This window comes from Salvelinus fontinalis, chromosome 35, assembly GCF_029448725.1.
Source record: "Salvelinus fontinalis isolate EN_2023a chromosome 35, ASM2944872v1, whole genome shotgun sequence".
NCBI lineage: Eukaryota > Metazoa > Chordata > Actinopteri > Salmoniformes > Salmonidae > Salvelinus > Salvelinus fontinalis.
The window spans coordinates 14,209,267-14,227,045 of record NC_074699.1 but is presented as its reverse complement, the minus strand read 5'-3'; the positions used below and the strand labels follow the sequence as shown (position 1 = coordinate 14,227,045).

General features: G+C 44.4%; 2 protein-coding genes across 8 annotated transcripts in view; one reads left to right on the top strand and one right to left on the bottom strand.

Moving 5' to 3' along the window:
* Nucleotides 1-5,190, top strand: part of LOC129834349 (neural-cadherin-like) — a 206,536-nt gene extending 201,346 nt beyond the window's left edge. Inside the window, exons 32-33 of the mRNA XM_055899249.1 lie at nt 164-318; nt 2,381-5,190. Of these exons, the coding sequence (XP_055755224.1) occupies nt 164-318; nt 2,381-2,899 (674 nt within the window). The 3' untranslated portion in view covers nt 2,900-5,190. The remainder of the gene's footprint in view (nt 1-163; nt 319-2,380) is intronic.
* Nucleotides 5,191-5,753: 563 nt separating this feature from the next.
* The window catches only part of LOC129834352 (probable C-mannosyltransferase DPY19L3), a 41,672-nt gene continuing 29,646 nt past the window's right edge, over nt 5,754-17,779 (bottom strand). For all 7 annotated transcript variants that reach the window (XM_055899256.1, XM_055899255.1, XM_055899259.1 and 4 more), the window contains 5 exons: nt 17,664-17,720; nt 17,303-17,385; nt 13,308-13,440; nt 11,967-12,125; nt 5,754-11,208 (listed from right to left, as the gene is read on the bottom strand). In XM_055899256.1, coding sequence (XP_055755231.1) covers nt 10,996-11,208; nt 11,967-12,125; nt 13,308-13,440; nt 17,303-17,385; nt 17,664-17,720 — 645 coding nt within the window. In that variant the 3' untranslated portion in view covers nt 5,754-10,995. The remainder of the gene's footprint in view (nt 11,209-11,966; nt 12,126-13,307; nt 13,441-17,302; nt 17,386-17,663; nt 17,721-17,779) is intronic.

The window sequence follows — 17,779 nt, the reverse complement described above, 5'->3', positions numbered from 1 at the left end:
CACAGTGGAAACAGTTCACGCAGTCACTTCTAATCAAACTGAACCAGGAACTTTCTCTTTCTCTCTCTCTCTCTCTCTCTCTCTCTCTCTCTCTCTCTCTCTCTCTCTCTCTCTCTGTGTGCGTCTGTCTCTTCCTCTTTCTGTGCTCTCCGCCGCCCCCTAGTGCTGCTGCTGGGCATCTTCCTGTACACCCGCTGGCGCAGCTACAAGGGCCTAAAGGAGGGCGTTTACCACGTGTCAGCTCACCATGACGGCTGGGAGGACATCAGAGAGAACGTGCTCAACTACGATGAGGAAGGAGGAGGAGAGGAGGACCAGGTAAGCGCTAACACATCTATGTCTCCGACACACTTACACACAATGTGATACAGTGCCTTTTTGTCCCTTCTCACAAACGGTTTCAATGAAGGCAGTTCCAGACTGAGTTTGTGAAGTGAAACAATTCAGGTTGGATTGGAGGCTAGGCATTATGGGTAACACACTAGCTCAAGCACACTCCTCTTCCCCACCATGCCACCTTCTCACTCTGGTTCACCTCCTACTCCAACCAGAAAGCAACTAGTGGAGTGTTTGTATATTCATGAACTCCTTACACACGATGACACATGCTGTTCATTGCCTCCAGCTCAGCATTCAACACCATAGTGCCCACAAAGCTGATCTCTAAGCTAAGGACCCTGGAACTAAACACCTCCCTCTGCAACTGGATCCTGGACTTCCTGACGGGCCGCCCCCAGGTGGTGAGGGTAGGTAGCACATCTGCCACGCTGATCCTCAACACTGGGCCCCTCAGGGGTGCGTGCTTAGTCCCCTCCTGTACTCCCTGTTAACCCACGACTGCGTGGCCAAGCACAACTCCAACACCATCATTAAGTTTGCTGACGACACAACAATGTTAGGCCTGATCACCAACAATGATAAGCCTATAGGGAGGAGGACAGAGACAACAACCTCTCCCTCAATGTGAGCAAGACAAAAGAGCTGATTGTTGACTACAGGAAAAGGAGGGCCGAACAGGCACCCATTAACATCGACGGGGCTGTAGTGGAGCGGGTCGAGAGTTTCAAGTTCCTTGGTGTCCACATCACCAACGAACAATCATGATCCAAACACACCAAGACCGTCGTGAAGAGGGCACGACAACACCTTCAGAGGGTAGTGCATACGGCCCAGTACATCACTGGGGCCAAGCTTTCTGACATTCAGGACCTATATAGCGTCAAGTCTAGGACCAAAAGGCTCCTTAACGGCTTAAAACTGCCATAACTGCTGAACAATTAATCAAATGGCCACCGGACTATTTACATTTGACCCCCCCCCTTTGTTTTTAGACTGCTGCTACTCAGTGTTTATCTATACATAGCCACTTTACAAATGGCCTCGACTAACCTGTACCCCTGAACATTGACTTGGTACCCCCTGTATATAGCCTTGTTATTGTTATGTAATTTTCTTTTTGATTTTAGAAAAATGTTTTACTTTAGTTAATTCAATAAATATTTTCTTAACTCTATTTCTTGAACTGCATTGTTGGTTAAGAGCTTGTGAGTAAGCATTTCACGCTAAGGTCTACACCTGTTATATTCGGAGCATGTGACAAATACCATTTTATTTGAGGTAATCAATTACAGAGCACACCCACCCGTGTGTCATTTACTCCTCCACTCTACCATTCCTCCATCCTCTTTTCCTCCAGGGCCCAGGCTTCCATCTCTCCAGAGTGAAGCGCTGCCGTGGTAACGAGGGTGAATCAGTCTCGCCTGAATCAAATGAATGTTGAAGTGATTATGTGTTATATAAAAATGGATGTTCTCTAGCCCTCGTCCAATATTTCCCTGTGCTCTGTTGAAGTGAAACACTCCCCTCGCCCCCTTCACATTCCCTCAGATTACTTAGTGTATTCGGCTAATACGGTCTGTCACCTCTCCACTAGCAGAGAATTAATCTGGATTTCGTTCACTAAGGGAGAAAATGAAGACAAAGTGTAAATGTAGACAGGTAGAGCATATGCAGAGGAAGCTCTGCTCCTTTTTTCTCCTCACTCAACATCACGCTCTATGATGTGATGTTTTATTTCTGTTTGAATCCCGGGAAGAGAAGCTGCTGCCTTGGCAACAGCTAATGGGGATCCTAATAAAATACGAAATACTCTCGATTGCTCCATCTGTCCATTTGTTCCTCCTTTCCATTCTCTATTTTGACGTTCCATCCTCTCTCCCTCTGTGTGTGTGTGTGTGTGTGTGTGTGTGTGTGTGTGTGTGTGTGTGTGTGTGTGTGTGTGTGTGTGTGTGTGTGTGTGTGTGTGTGTGTGTGTGTGTGTGTGTGTGTGTGTGTGTGTGTGTGTGTGTGTGTGTGTGTGTGTGTGTGTGTGTGTGTGTAGAATGCATATGATATGGCCGAGCTACAGAAGTCTCTCCAGCCCAGTCCGGCCCAGTCTGTCCAGTACAGCCGCTCCAGGGCCATCCACCAACATCACCACCCCCACACCCAGCACCAACAGCCCCAGGACACTCTTAGCAGGTTGGGCGCCAGCACCGCCCCTTCCTCCTTCACCACCACCCTGCGGAGGGATGTGCCCCCCACCAGGACCCCCGCCCAGGGCCAGAGCAGGCCCCTCCTGCTGGCCAGAAAAAGCCTGTCCTTCTCCAGCCAGGACCTGGCCCGCTACCTGTGTGAGATCATCCGGGACGCTGACCAGGCCCCAGAGTCGGCCCCCTTCGACTCCCTGCAGGTGTTCTCCACGGAGGGGGGAGGCTCGCTGGCCGGGTCCCTCAGCTCCTTCAGCTCAGCCGGGCTGGAGGAGGACACGGCTAGGGGCCAAGACTCCCTGAAGGATTGGGGCCCACGTTTTGAGAAAGTCAAAGCCCTCTACGAGAAGACAGAGGCCAGCGACCTCTGAACGCTGAGGGAGACCGGCCAAGCTACCGTGCTGCAGAGACCACCAAACAGCAGGAAACTACAGAGCTACAGGAAACTAATTGGAAGCATAGGAGGAGAGAGAGAAGTTCAGGAAGGAGAGAGAGACTGATAGAGAGCTTGGCCTCTCTCCTCTCTGGGAGTGACTTATTCTCCACAGGGTTTTTTCTCTAAACGGGCCTAGAGAGGCTGAGGCTGGGACTGATGTTAACCTAACCAGGCCTATAGCTTAGACTCACTGTTCACTGGATAATGGGAGCTGCCAATCAATGACACGGACAGATTAATTATGGCACTTACCGAGCATGGCACACAGACCTATTGCAGTGGCTTGCGGTTGACAATAATTCGGGTGAAAATGTTATTATATTTGTCAGTGAAATGAATTGTGAGGATTGCCTCGCACCTCTTGGCCCTTGATATACCATATTCTGTTCTCTATGTCTGTGATACATCAGTGTTTTAAAAACTGCTTAGACATTTGATACAGGAAAAACATTTCTGTGGCCTTCCAGTGGGCTTTCTTTCCTAAATCTCTTTGCTGGTTGTGCAGTCACAGTTAACAGTTGTGCTCGTATGTTATACCTAAACTTCTCCTTACTTGATTTGGTTTTCTATTCACTTCACTCTCCCCTCCATTCATTAATATTCACCGGAGGAAGAGAGCTCCGAAATCAAGCTGGAGAGAAGAAAAGAAAGGACAGAGGAGCTGAGGAAAGGGCCTTTTCTGTTTCTCAGCTTTAACCTTCTTTCTCAGGAATACCAAACATTCTGAACACCACCATTGCAGCAGAGGACCATGCTATGAATACAAATGACAAATTCATCGTGAATGGCGGTCCAAGGTGAAAAAAGTGGAGAGAGGGTCACGCCGAAGCCTCCTATAGAATTGACAGTGGACACCCTTTGACCTTCGCTGTTGTTGCCATGGCGTTGTGATAGTGGAGGCAGTTATAGTTGACTGTGTTCACTGATATATGTCTGGAAGGGAGTGTTTACCAGTTGTGTTAAAGAGGTGGTGGGGGCGTTCACAGTAAACAGTATGAGCCTAAGGGAAATGATCCAGCTACATGGGTATTCATACTAAGGATCTCACCCAGTGGGGCTCAGCTAAGCTATTTATCTTCCCCAAAGCTGGAGGATGATGCCCCCACAAACAGTTCTCCCCTATCATATAAACCAGAACCAATCTGCCCAAACTAAAAACGCTTCAGAAGCCAGCGTTCACTGCATTTGTGTTGTTCACCTTTGAGAGAGGAGTGGAGAGTGGAGGTGAAATTAGCCAAAGAATGCAGAAGGGCGGAAAGGAGGGAGAGTTTGTGCTGATTCAAAGCACCTCCGGGACTCTGAGTTAAATGTGCTTGTGTGAGGAGCTGTGAAGCTCCATGGGGAGTAGAGAAGGGGACAAGAAAGGGTTTTGGAAATGGTTTGTTGCACAGCAAATGGAATAAATATGAAGTAATGTTACCTTCCTCTGCGATAGACTAAATACCAACATTGTATTTCATGTATTTCGAGGTAGCATCAGCACACCCTTCTCATTATTTTGATTTAGTTAAAAAAAAAAATCAGTGCAGAGACGCTGCATGTTGAGCGTGACGGCACAACAGTAAAGGGTAGGAGTGTGTTAAAAACACATCAGCGCACTAATCCTAATGGGAGTTGATGGCGGCGCTGTCATGCTGTAAACCAAAGGATCACGGGAGTTTTAAAAGTCGATTGAGAAGTCGACATTCTGATTACGGATTTCAAACGTGCCAATTTTCTGAAGGCAGCAACAACGTGAGTTTAAAATAGGATAGGGAGGTGAGGGAACGGAGCGCTGCTGCAATGCAATGCTTTTTCATAGACATCAAAAGCGGAGTTTTGATTCATCCTCCGAGCACGGTTGGCCAGGAACCTGGCTTATAGAGGAGCTAGTAAAAATAATGATTAAAATGTGAAGATTGTGTTTGGGATTTACAGGATTTCTCTCTGGGTTGGAGAGAAAAGATTCTACTTTAATTTGTATCATAAATGGCTTCAACATTGTCTAATGGATACAAACATATTGTGGAATTTTATGTTTTTACCTCATTTGTATATTGGAAGATAAAGTCATTGCTTTTTTAATGTGTCAATGGAAGAACTATGGATCACGTACTGCTTCTTTAAGAAAAAGTGAACTTATCTTTTTTTAAATCATTATCATGACCGGCTTTGAATATAGATATCTTGGTGTTTTGTATTTGCATCAATCTTTTTTCTCAATAAAGATTCATTTATTTGAATGAATGATTTTCCTGATTGTTTGCATTAAGCATGATGTGAGTTTATGGCAGGGTTCTCCAAATGGTGGCCCCCAGGCTGTATTTGGCCCGCGTGTGGTTTTACTTTTGTGCTCCAAGTTGTCTGAGCAAAAATGTCATTGTTTTACATAAAAAAACTATAAAAACACCAGGAAATCAGCTCCAAATTATTTTAATTTTGGAAATCTATTCCCAAGTATCCCCACGCATAATATAGTCTGTGATCGTATATAAATGTATGCAAGGTTTGAAATATATGTTTGGGCTTCTTGCAGTCAATTTGCAATTTACAAATGATTTGTCATTACGTTCCTGCCCCCTGACCATCCACTCAAGTATATAAATAAATAAATAACGTCCCGCAGCTGAATCTAGTTGATGATGCCTGGTTTATGCTATACAGGACTAGGAAAGAAAGTGAAAGCCTCAAGCAATATATATTGTTTTTGGACTTCAAATAAATGCAATGACGGAGATTCTGTCTTGCAATGAATTTTTTGGTGTGAACATCAAAAGAACGGACAAATGATGACTGCAGAATACCACATGTGAATACATATTTTTTCTTCTTCACACAAAACAGAAAACAAAAAGTCCCTTTCGACGAGAAAATGGAACACTGATCAATGGCAAACTGCATTCACAAGGAAGATGAAACATCATAAAACATGATATGCTACCCCAACTAGTGCAATTTCTCCACTGGCACGTCAAACAGGACCAACCCATTTACTGGGTGAACAGACAGACACAGAACAATAGGAAAGGAAATACCACAAACACCAGATTAGCAGAGGGGTGTCTTCTAGTTTAAACACAGTGTTAAGTAATGAAGAAAATTGTCATCATGACTTTGAATGATTTCCAGATGGTACAATATCTGATGCGGTCGACACAATATTAGAAACATTGATGTAATCAGTCTGCATTCAATCCCCAAAATGATGCCTATTTGATATTTAAACCCCTCTAAGATTTTGCCCTGTAAAGTCTCAAGTTGACATGAAGCTTAAATCATGCAAACTACAACTATGAAAATGAGGTGTACATTTGTTGATTAATTTCCTTTTTCAGCACTACAAGCAACTGTTAGGTTCAATAACAGACACATTTGACATCAACACAGAGATGAACTAGACAACTTTGAAGGTACTTTCATACTCTAAGGTTGTTACATATTTAAATAATAACATGATGCAATCCACATTGCCAATATGCCATAAAATAACACACATTAACCTTTTACAGTATTGAATAATTTGACATTTCCCTGTTAAGTCTGAATTGTTTGACATCAGGATTTAGACTACAGTGCATATCATATCTCATCATTCACTCCCTTGGAATTCTTCACATTTTATTGTGTTACAAAGTGGGATTCAAATGTATATATATATTTTTTTAAATCGACACAAAATACTCTCTCACATACATACATACATACATACATACATACATACATATACACATACATACATATACATATATATATACACACACACACATATACACAGTTGAAGTTTACATACACTTAGGTTGGAGTCATAAAACTCGTTTTTAAACCACTCCACACATTTCTTGTTAACTATAGTTTTGGCAAGTCTGTTAGGACATCTACTTTGTGCATGACACAAGTAATTTCTCCAACAATTGTTCACAGACTGGTTATTTCACTTATAATTACAGAGCATGGAAAACTCCAGAAAATTATGCCATGACTTTAGAAACTTCTGATAGACTAATTGACATAATTTGAGTCAATTGGAGATGTACCTGTGGATGTATTTCAAGGCCTACCTTCAAACTCAGTGCCTCTTTGCGTGACATCATGGGAAAATCTAAAGAAATCAGCCAAGACCTCAGAAAAAACATTGTAGACCACAACAAGTCTGGTTCATCCTTGGGAGCAATTTCCAAATGCCTGAATGTACCACGTTCATCTGTACAAACAATAGTACGCAAGTATAAACACCATGGGACCACGCAGCCGTCATACCGCTCAGGAAGGAGACGCAGAATGTCTCCTAGAGATGAATGTACTTTGGTGCGACAAGTGCAAATCAATACCAGAACAACAGCAAAGGACCTTCTGAAGATGCTGGAGGAAACAGGTACAAAATATCTTTATCCACAGTAAAACGAGTCCTATATCGACATAACCTGAAATTCCGCTCAGCAAGGAAGAAGCCACTGCTTCAAAACCGCCATAAAAAAGCCAGACTACGGTTTGCAACTGCACATGGGGACAAAGATCGCACTTTTTTGAGAAATGTCCTCTGGTCTGATGAAACAAAAATAGAACCGTTTGGCCATAATGACCATCGTTATGTTTGGAGGAAAAAGGGGGCGGCTTGCAAGCCGAAGAACACCATCCCAACCATGAAGCACGGGGGTGGCAGCATCATGTTGTGAGGGTGCTTTGCTTTAGGAGGGACTGGTGCACGTCACAAAATAGATGGCATCATGAGGCAGGAAAATTATGTGGATATATTGAAGCAACATCTCAAGACATCAGTCAGCAAGTTAAAGCTTGGTCGCAAATGGGTCTTCCAACTGGACAATGACCCCAAGCATATTTCCAAAGTTGTGGCAAAATGGCTTAAGGACAACAAAGTCAAGGTATTGGAGTGGCCATCACAAAGCCCTGACCACAATCCTATAGAAAATTTGTGGGCAGAACTGAAAAAGCGTGTGCGAGCAAGGAGGCCTACAAACCTGACTCAGTTACACCAGCTCTGTCAGGAGGAATGGGCCAAAATTCACCCAACTTATTGTGGGAAGCTTGTGAAAGGCTACCCGAAACAGTTGACCCAAGTTTAACAATTTAAAGGCAATGCTACCAAATTCTAATTGAGTGTTTGTAAACTTCTGACCCACTGGGAATGTGATGAAAGAAATAAAAGCTGAAATAAATAATTCTCTCTACTATTATTCGGACATTTCACATTCTTAAAATAAAGTGGTGATCCTAACTGACCTAAGAAAGGGAGTTTTTACTAGGATTAACTGTCAGGAATTGTGGAAAAACTGAGTTTAAATGTATTTGGCTAAGGTGTACGTAAACTTCCGACATCAACTGTATATATCGTTTAGATGAGACTTTTTTTTTACCTTGATCAGATAAGTATTACAGGTGTGAGTCTTCCTGGGGTAAGTCTCTAAGAGCTCTGCACACCTCGATTTTTAACAATTATTATTTTCTACAGTAAATTGTTCAAGCTCTGTCAAGATGTTGGTGATCATGGCTAGACAGCAATGTTAAAGTCTTGCCATAGATTTTCAAGCAGATTTAAGCCAAAACTAACTTGGCCACTCAAGAACATTCACTGTCTTCTTGGTAAGCAACTCCAGTGTAGATTCAACCTTGTGTTGTAGGTTATTGTCCTGCTGACTGAAGCAGGTTGTCCTCTAGGATTTTGCCTGTGCTTAGCTCAATCTCGTTTATTTCTATCCTGAAAAACTCCCCAGTCTTTGCCGATGTCAAGCATGCCCATACCATGATGAAAATAATGATACAGTTACTCAGTGATGAGTTGTGTTGGATTTGCCTCAAACATAAGGCTTTGCATTTAGGCCAAAAAGTGTATTCCTTTGCCGTGTTTCGGGTGGGTAGTCTGTAAAGCATCTGTAAAATTTCAACTAACTATCTACTAACCCTAATTCTAAACATAACCCTAACCGCAACATAACACAAAGCCGTAGTTGCGTATCAACAGATAGTTTGACCTTGATAGCATATTGACAGTATGACCGTTTGTAGAGCATCTACAGATAGGACCATCCAAATAGGCAGTTTAACATGGTCACACTAATCACATTAGACATTTAGTAATGATAAATGCATTTGAAACGTCACGCACAGTAATACATTTGTATGACTTAATACAATTATTTGATCAATAGGAGTGCGGGAAAAATGACTTGTGTTGATAACCACACCAAAGTAATAAAAAGACACCACTTCAAAAAGTCTATTTCACACGAAAGCCCGCTGAATTTATACCTTTTCTTTCATTTCGATTTCGGCACAAATGAAAATATGGCACCGACTTTCCCATGGATTGTTTCAGCATTGTCTCAATGAAAAGTTTGGTGTTTGACTAGCCACGTGCAACACGCACTTTCAAGCCTGCTAGAGTTTGGTAGACGGACAAGCAATATCCCCCGTCGTAGTACAGACGAAGCCTGAGCTGGAATGGGAAAGTAACTGAAGCTGGCTAGCTTTAGAAAACCCTGAGTAGATCTACTGTAGCTTGCGTCATTGTATACCCCTCTGGTCGTTGTAGTTGAACCTGTACTTGAAATTCAATTCTTGACTGAGGGACCTTGTATGGGGGACAAAGGAAGGGGTAGTCATTACAAAGTTAAGTCACAAGTTACATTATTTCACATGTATACATTATTTCACATGTATCTTGTGATTTGTTAAGCCAAATGTTACTCCTGAACTAATTTAGGCATGCCTAAACAAAGGGGGTGAATACTTATATGCAACAACTTTATTTAAGTCAATTAAATTTTATTAATCTGTATACATTTTATTTTTTAAATTCTTTTCACTTTGATGTTATTGAGTATTTTGTGTAAATCCATGACAGGAAAATGACAATTAAATCTATTTCAATCCCACGTTGTAACCCACCAACGTGAAAAAATCCAAGGCGGTGAATACTTCTGATACCCACTGTATGTTAGCCAGTCCTACATAGACCAGTTGTCATGAATATGTTAACCATTCACCTAATTCAACATTGACCAGTGGTCATGGTTCACCCACAATGCAGTCCTTCTACATAATACTGTATGATTCTGTGGTGATGAGTTGTGAGCGAATACACACAGTTAATAAATTATCTGCTCTAGCATTTGCTCATTTAAAAAAATACTGTCAGTTTAAATGACCAATGCATCTAAACTGAATTATTAATAAATATGAAAATGAAGAATGGCAATGCTCAAAAACATTACATTAGTATGCACTTATTAGACAAACTTAATGAAATTAACTTCTCCCTGGTACATTTTTTTATTAGCCAACTACTAAATGAAACATCCAATTTCAATGCAACGGAATGAACAAGCAAATACTCTTCACAGTGATAGGACTGTTATGCATCACAATGAGAACGCCACTTCCCCTCGATACACCACAACAAGACAACTTATGCAGAACTTTGTGTGTCTGTGAGAGAGCATCAAAAGAGGAGTCCTCATGAAGAAGTGGAGACGAGACATGGCACGGTTTAAAAAACAAGGAAATGGCACAGGGTGCAGCTGTGCAGTCAGGCTGCAGACGCAGCCACCAAAGAGACCAGACTGGCCTTCGCAATAATTACCCCCACTGCTCTATCTTTCAATCAGCTCCCTCTCAAAGGTCTCTCTCCTCTCCTCTGCTCTGCCTTTAGTCTGGGTGAAAGCGAGAGAGAGCCGTGAATGTTGTTGTGATGTGCCGTCATCTCTCCTGTTTAAACATGAGCTTCCCGACACAAAGCCCTGGTTTGATATGCATGTGCTCATCTGCTCCCCCGCCGCAATCAGACGCTGCACAAATCAGCGCCGTGTCAGCCGGCCGTGATTACCTGCCTCTGGCTGCCGTGGTGCAGGGAGGGGTGGAAGGAGGGAGGGAGAGTGCAGCCATGGTTCCAGATGAAGTCGAGTAGACCAGAGAGCAGGGAGCACAGAGCAGTCATCAGGTTATCAACATGACAGGGAGCAGGAGGCTGAGTCAGAGACTGGGCAGGCTGCTGGATATGGGTGGGCAGGGGTTGTTTATGGGGTCCCCAGGGTCTTATTACTGGTTTTTATCCTCCATGGCCACCGGCTCTTTGTCGGCCTTGGCTCTCTTCTTGCCCCTCTTCAGCTTGTAGACGTGGAAGGTCTTGTTTTGGAAAACGCGGGTGAAGAGGGCTGTGTAGGCAGGGCCGTCTGTCTTGATGGACTCACAGAAGCGAGGGTGGGAGGCGTGGACCAAGTCTGGGTCGTTGTCCCCAGGGCCATCCATGATCTAATCCAAAAACACATTAGATGCATTCAACATTAGATGCATTCAAATAGTACCCTCGAGTTAGATTTGTACCACAAATCTCCAGGGAATTCAATAATTGACAACAACAACAAAAATCTGTTTTTGTTATTCTCTCAATAAAGATTTCTGAGTTGAGCCAATCACTAGGTGATGTGGATGTGTGGTTCACATGCAGTGAAAGATTATTAACCCCACATTCACCACTCGGGAAGGATGAGACGGTATGCAAGGCAAGCATGCCTCCAGAAACCCAAATAACCAGTGACTCATTTATTCCTAGCATCAAAAGCGGGAGGAGAGAAAATACATCTTTCAACCAGCGGTGATACGCAGATCAGAGGAGGATGAATCTCCAGACCCGATGCTGCCTGTAATTGAGCCCTTTCAAAGCAATCATACTTTGATGTGTCTATGATTGACAGAAGCTGACAGACAACATGTGATTTACAGAGAGCACATGCAAACACACGCACGCGCACACACCCAAAACAACCCTCCCCATCCCAGTCTCACAAACACCCAGATAATCTATCCCTCCTTTCTCTCATTCTGAAGCAGTCCAATCAATGTTCCTCCTATCAGCTCTCGGTATTTTAACAAAAAAATCTGCCTCCTGTTCAAACAAACGCACATCAAAAACACTCACGCGTGTACATGCACGCACGTGCAGTCATACATTCATGAAAGAGCTGGCATCACGTCTCAGAATGCCAACCCCTGCCAGAAACGACACCTACGTGTCCGTTGGCCAGGTCCAGCAGGTCTCGGAGCCTGCAGCCCCGGCCATGCCTCCTCTCGTAGCAGACGCTGTCCTCCATCACCACGAAATCAGCCCCCGCCGAGCGCAGGATCCCGTGGACCTCCTCCGGGGATTGCTGGGCGTAGATCTGATACACCTGAAACGACCAGGAGGAGAGAAACACACCCAGGGGACAACACACACACACACACACACACACACACACACACACACACACACACACACACACACACACACACACACACACACACACACACACACACACACACACACACACACACACACACACACACACACCTGTAAACATGGAGGGCAACACAGCACAACACAGGGCTCAGATAGACACACACACACACAGGCAGGCATGACTTATTGATAGAGAGTTGGTTATGAGAGACCTTGTGATGAGTGTTAAGTGGGCCGTGCTGGTGCTGGGGGCTGACCCCTCTGTGGCGCTGAGTGGCAGACAGACGCGCAGCAGGGTGGTGTGGAGGGAGCATTCCGCTCACGTCCCCCAGGCAGAGCCAGAGCCCCCGATCCTGAGGAGCGAGCCCCTCCCCTCCCCACTCCCTCCCACAGCTGCAGAGCTTCATTAGTCAGAGCTCTGCCTGCAGAGCTTCGTGAGGCCTCGCACCGCAGCACGGCACAGCATCATACGCCGTAGAGCACCACCCACAGAGTGGCAGAACGCTCTGTACCCAACCATCCAGCAGACGTGCACCATCTCCTCTCCTGTCTGCCTGCCTCCCCCGCACCTAGCCCCACGCGCTGCACTGTCTAATGAGCTTTAGCGACGGTTCACACCACCACAATTCATCTATGCATCTGACAAATTCTACCTGCCATCCCTGGGTGAGATGAAAACATGGCGTTGTCTGGCTGATAAAGTCACACACTTCTGTTAAACTGAGGGGAAAGCCAGACAGGAAATATAAGTGACTGATAGCATGCGCTCATGCTGAGGCTTATGGGACTCCATTTCCCCGCCGCGGTTGACATCCCCTCCATGCTAATATCACAGCACAGGTATACGGAAATGGTGTCCTCTCCTTGATAGGATCATCACCCGAGTGGCGTCATGCCTTCTGAGTTCCATTACAATTGTGGAGACGATTTGAACACGGCCCTTTTCCTTTCCACGTGGACAGTTTTAATTCCCTGGTTGGACTGAATTTAAAATGGAATTGACCCCCGACCCTGGTCATCACATATTTACAGGTGTACCGTTTTCTCCATCTTACTCTCCTCTCAGGTCAGGTCGTGTAGACATACACTTTAAGTATAGAAGCAGGAAAAGGATGAAAGGGTTTTGTTTTACCTGTCTGGTCCTCTCTCTCAGAGCTCGGTCTTCATAGTGTGGGTGATTAGTCAGGACTCTCCCTGTGCACAGTTTGATCCCAGCCAGGAGCTGCATGCTGCCAGCAAACACTGCCTTCTTGGGGGTCTTTGAGCTGGAATACAAGGAAGAAGATATGGGCGTTTATACTGCTGTATGCTACACAGAGGGCCACGACGCGTGCCAGCATTATCCACCACAGAAGATCCCCCGTCGGCATGCTACAGCCGCTTCTCAAACCTGGGTAGAAGATGTTAACATGCTGTAGAGCCGCTGCGTTTGTGTATTTATCAAAATGGGAAATGTGGTTGGTTTATCGTGACTTGAGTAGCAGGCTAGTACAATACTGATGTCTGTACTTGGACACTGCAGGTATTCTTTACTCAATGCCATCAAGTTCTTTTACAATAACCTTTGCAGATGTCAAATACTTTTCTTCCTCACAGCTACAATGACACTTTCTTTTCTTTATTTATTAAAGAACAAATACTGTACACGCCAGCAGAAAGTTTTGCGGAGGAACAACTTCAAGGAGAGATTCTAAGGCTAGTGAAAGGACAGCCTTCCAAGGCTGCTCGGAACATAACATTGATCTCGGACAAATAAAGAATGTTTATCTTTCTTTCGCAAAGGAATCTTTCTCAAGGCGTTTCTAGAGAGGTGGTGAGTGAGGACTCACAGGAAGGACGAAGCCCAGTGTGGAATGTTTTACATTAGTACAGCCTAGAGAGCCTGACTCTAAGTAGAGCCGTGTTGTTACCACAGCCCAACCTCGGCCTTCTCATAATACTGATCTCTGCTCATCGACACAGTGACTGCACATGCCTGAGAGCCCCTCTGACCAGCTACACAACTTGGGGGCATTTTTTAATCTAACACGAGCCACAACGCAGAGAACAGAACAATCGTTATGTTTACAATCTGGTCTGTGTACACTCTCCCTCAACCCGGCAAGTCTGATTGCATGGATACACTCGTGTGGAGAGAGAGCGCACGTTTCCACTCACGGCACCAATTTCCAGTAATAATTATATTGGTGGTAATTGTTGGTAACAACTGAGGAATCAGGTAATTTCAGGCAGAAACAAGCAGCACAGTGTGTGCATAGCTGGTTGAGAACCACCTGTCGAGCTGTTGTTCAGGTATTTCACAAATCAAGTAGGCAGACGAGAACAGCACAAAAGAGCAGTTTGCTCAAACACACACACACACACACACAGGTAGAATTGAATTATTTCAGTTTAATTCCCTGAATTAAATTATTTCAGTTTCATTCCCTGGTGGAGGAGCCATTGTATTATCTATATTAGAGAAGGAAATCAAATCACTCTCTAACTCGGTAAGAGATCATAGCAGAGCCTCTTTCACAGCAGCTATTATTTTCTCCATTCCTCATGTTGATTTGCCCTTCAAATCCATGTTACAGAAAAAGGGGGATAGGTTGAGACTGCTGACTCCCTCTGGGCTGTGGGGGGAGAGATAGGACGCCCCCGCTAGGAACATCAGCGGCCTGCGGGGCTAATCGCCAGCCACCCGGGGCTGTGTGTGATGAGGTGATGGGGCTGACCTCTGACATGCTCTTCCGGGTCACTTCCTCCTCTCCGGGGGAGTGTGCGTTTAATTACTGCATATTCAAGTGGGATTCCTCAGACCTCAGACCTGATTTCTATTTCATTTCAGATGTATATTCTGGTAGCAAAATGCCTGTCGCCCCGGTGACATTACAAAAACATATTAATGCTGTTAATAGTGGGTGGAGGAGGATACGGATGGTGACTAAGCGTGAAATTGGTATGCATGAATGTGCCTGTGCGTTACTTCTGCTACATGCAGAGGTGGGACTATGTCATGCAGTAAATTAACAGCATTGTACACCTGTTGATGCACACTTTAAAGTGGTAGAGAGAGAAAGAGAACAGATAGGGGGAAAAGTTTCAGTGTCTACCAATCAGAGACTGGAGGAGGAGGATAGCCTAGTAATGTCTACACATCACGAGTCCAAGAGAGGCAGGTACGGGAGGGAGGTGGATGCTAACAGCTCTGAGATGCTAACGGCTGGGATTTGTAGGGAGCTCAGGTACGGCAGAGATGGAGATAGAAACAGAGATGGGCCTGTCACGTCCATTCTAAGATCCTACAGCTCTGCTCATCCTATCTGACTGGTCGATCTGCTCTGCTCCCAGCTAGAAGAGATGGATCACCACAGATATCGGCTGTTACACCAACCAGCCACTATAATGGCCAATTCAACCGCCACAGAGTTCGGAGACTGAGTGGAGGGTGATGATGATTGATTGACTGACTGATCGGTTGAGAGAGGGAAGGTTGGCAAAATTTCATTATAAGCAATTTCACAGTGGGCGAAGTTACAAGCTTTCTATCGATAATATCCTGAGGAGTGGAATAACTGTGGTTCATACGAGGATAGACAGAGTTTTACTTACTGCTACTGACATCCTCTGGAGACTATGTATAATAAGGGGGAAACTTCTAATTTCGACAAATTATAAGGAAGAGAAAAGTCAAGCTGACAGAACGACAATTAGCAAGGAGATGAAAGTAGAGGATATGAGAGTGTGAAAAGACACGAAGAAATCCACAGTTTACAGCGTGAAAACGTCCTCTTTGTTCCAGTAGTGAACAGAAATTACAGCCGCTCTTACAGCTACAGAAGTTTCCCTGGGAAAACAAAAGCGTCATTTGTCTTCATTATTCAAAAACAAGGCAACATTCTGAAATTACTCAGCTTTCCAGAATCAAAGGATGTCGCGACAATATTAACCACCGAACAAAAGAGGGGAAATTAATGGCATGGCAGCCAATGCTCTAAATGATAAGGGTGTCTGATGACGGTGCCTCACAACGCTGTCCAAGACAGTAATGACAAGGCACCAGCAGAACTTAAAGGGCACCATCAAGCGTGGAGCCAGCAAAGTCAAGAGAGAGAAATGATCAAGCATATTCACACACAATGGCGAGCTTCCACTGACATCTGAATGTGCATTTAGCAGGAGGAAGCTGGAGGGACTCACAATTACAGACTCAGCTTTAACTGAAAAAGAAACCGTCAGCAAACCAGTTTCATCAAGGAAGTTCAGGCTGCCAGAAGAGCTGCTAGACAAACCGTGATGCCCACGAATGTATTGATGTTTTAGCAGGAGTACATCAGTATTCTGGAGCTGTACGTTCTGTTGCTTCTTTTTCTCTCCTTAATGTCTCTTGATTAAATCTCCTGAACTCTTCAGATTTATTACAATGTAACTATTTAAAAAGCGCCCATGGATACATGGTATGTTCAAGTACATTCCCCGGCAAGATTACCATAACAAACCAATAAGTACTACGTGTAAATACTGTGAATGAGACGGAAGTATATTTCCCCCGTTTTTTTGTTCACATTCCCTCTGAATTTGTGATAATCTACAAACAAGATCAGCTTTGCTATGCCCAAGTCTCATGAAACACGATCACTGCTTAACTCTTTCATGTTAAATGTAATTAGCGCATGGCAAGAGGCTTAATGCGCTAGCACCAGTGAAGGTAACTCGACACGCTAAACCTCCGAGCAAATTGGATTTTCTCTGGAGGCAGAGAGCCTGTGTTATTTCACAGAGTGTTTTTAAGGTCTGTCCTCCCAAGTCAGTCTCTCTCAGAGCCAAGGAGCCACGCCAAATTCACCTCCATCTCCGATCACATCAGGACTGATTGGCTTGATAAAACCCTTCCACAGGGGCCCGGGGCCACGGGCTGAACCGCTGCCAACAGCTGGGTCCTCTCCAGACCTCCATTACTTATTCATGCGCCACAGCTCACCAAATCTACATTTCACATAAACACATGCAGTCACAGGCAACGATGGTGGAACTTGGATCTGTGGGACAAAGCTAACCTGATTTGCGTTTGTTTGACAGCTACGCACGTGTGCATGTATGTCTGCGTATGTGCGCACATTAAAGCAGAAATACATTGGATTTTACCTAATCCAGGTCATCAGCTCAACGGTGTCAGGGTCGTAGAATTCTCTCAGTTCTGATACTTCCGTCATCAGTTTGGGCCAGAACTATGAAGAAAAAGACTCTAAATAACCAAACTCCACAGAAACACATCAGCTCACAATAATCACTTCCATATAAACCAAACACATCCATTCACACATCCCGATGACTGCCAATGTCTCTGTACAGTTGATAGAGAGAGCCAAAGTCCTTCACACACTAGTCACCAGCCGGTTGCTGCTTCCATTTTTAACTCCATTTCAGTTCACAGTTACTGCAATTTCTGTGGGTGAGAAAATATTGTACTGCAAATTGTGATGAAATAGCAAGGCAAATGTCTCACCTTGTAATATAGAAAACACAGAATGACAAGTGGAAGCGTGTACCTGATCAGCCTCAGCTGCAAAACGAGAGAGAAAATTACCAGGGTGAACATTGCAATCTGTTGTGATATTTAGT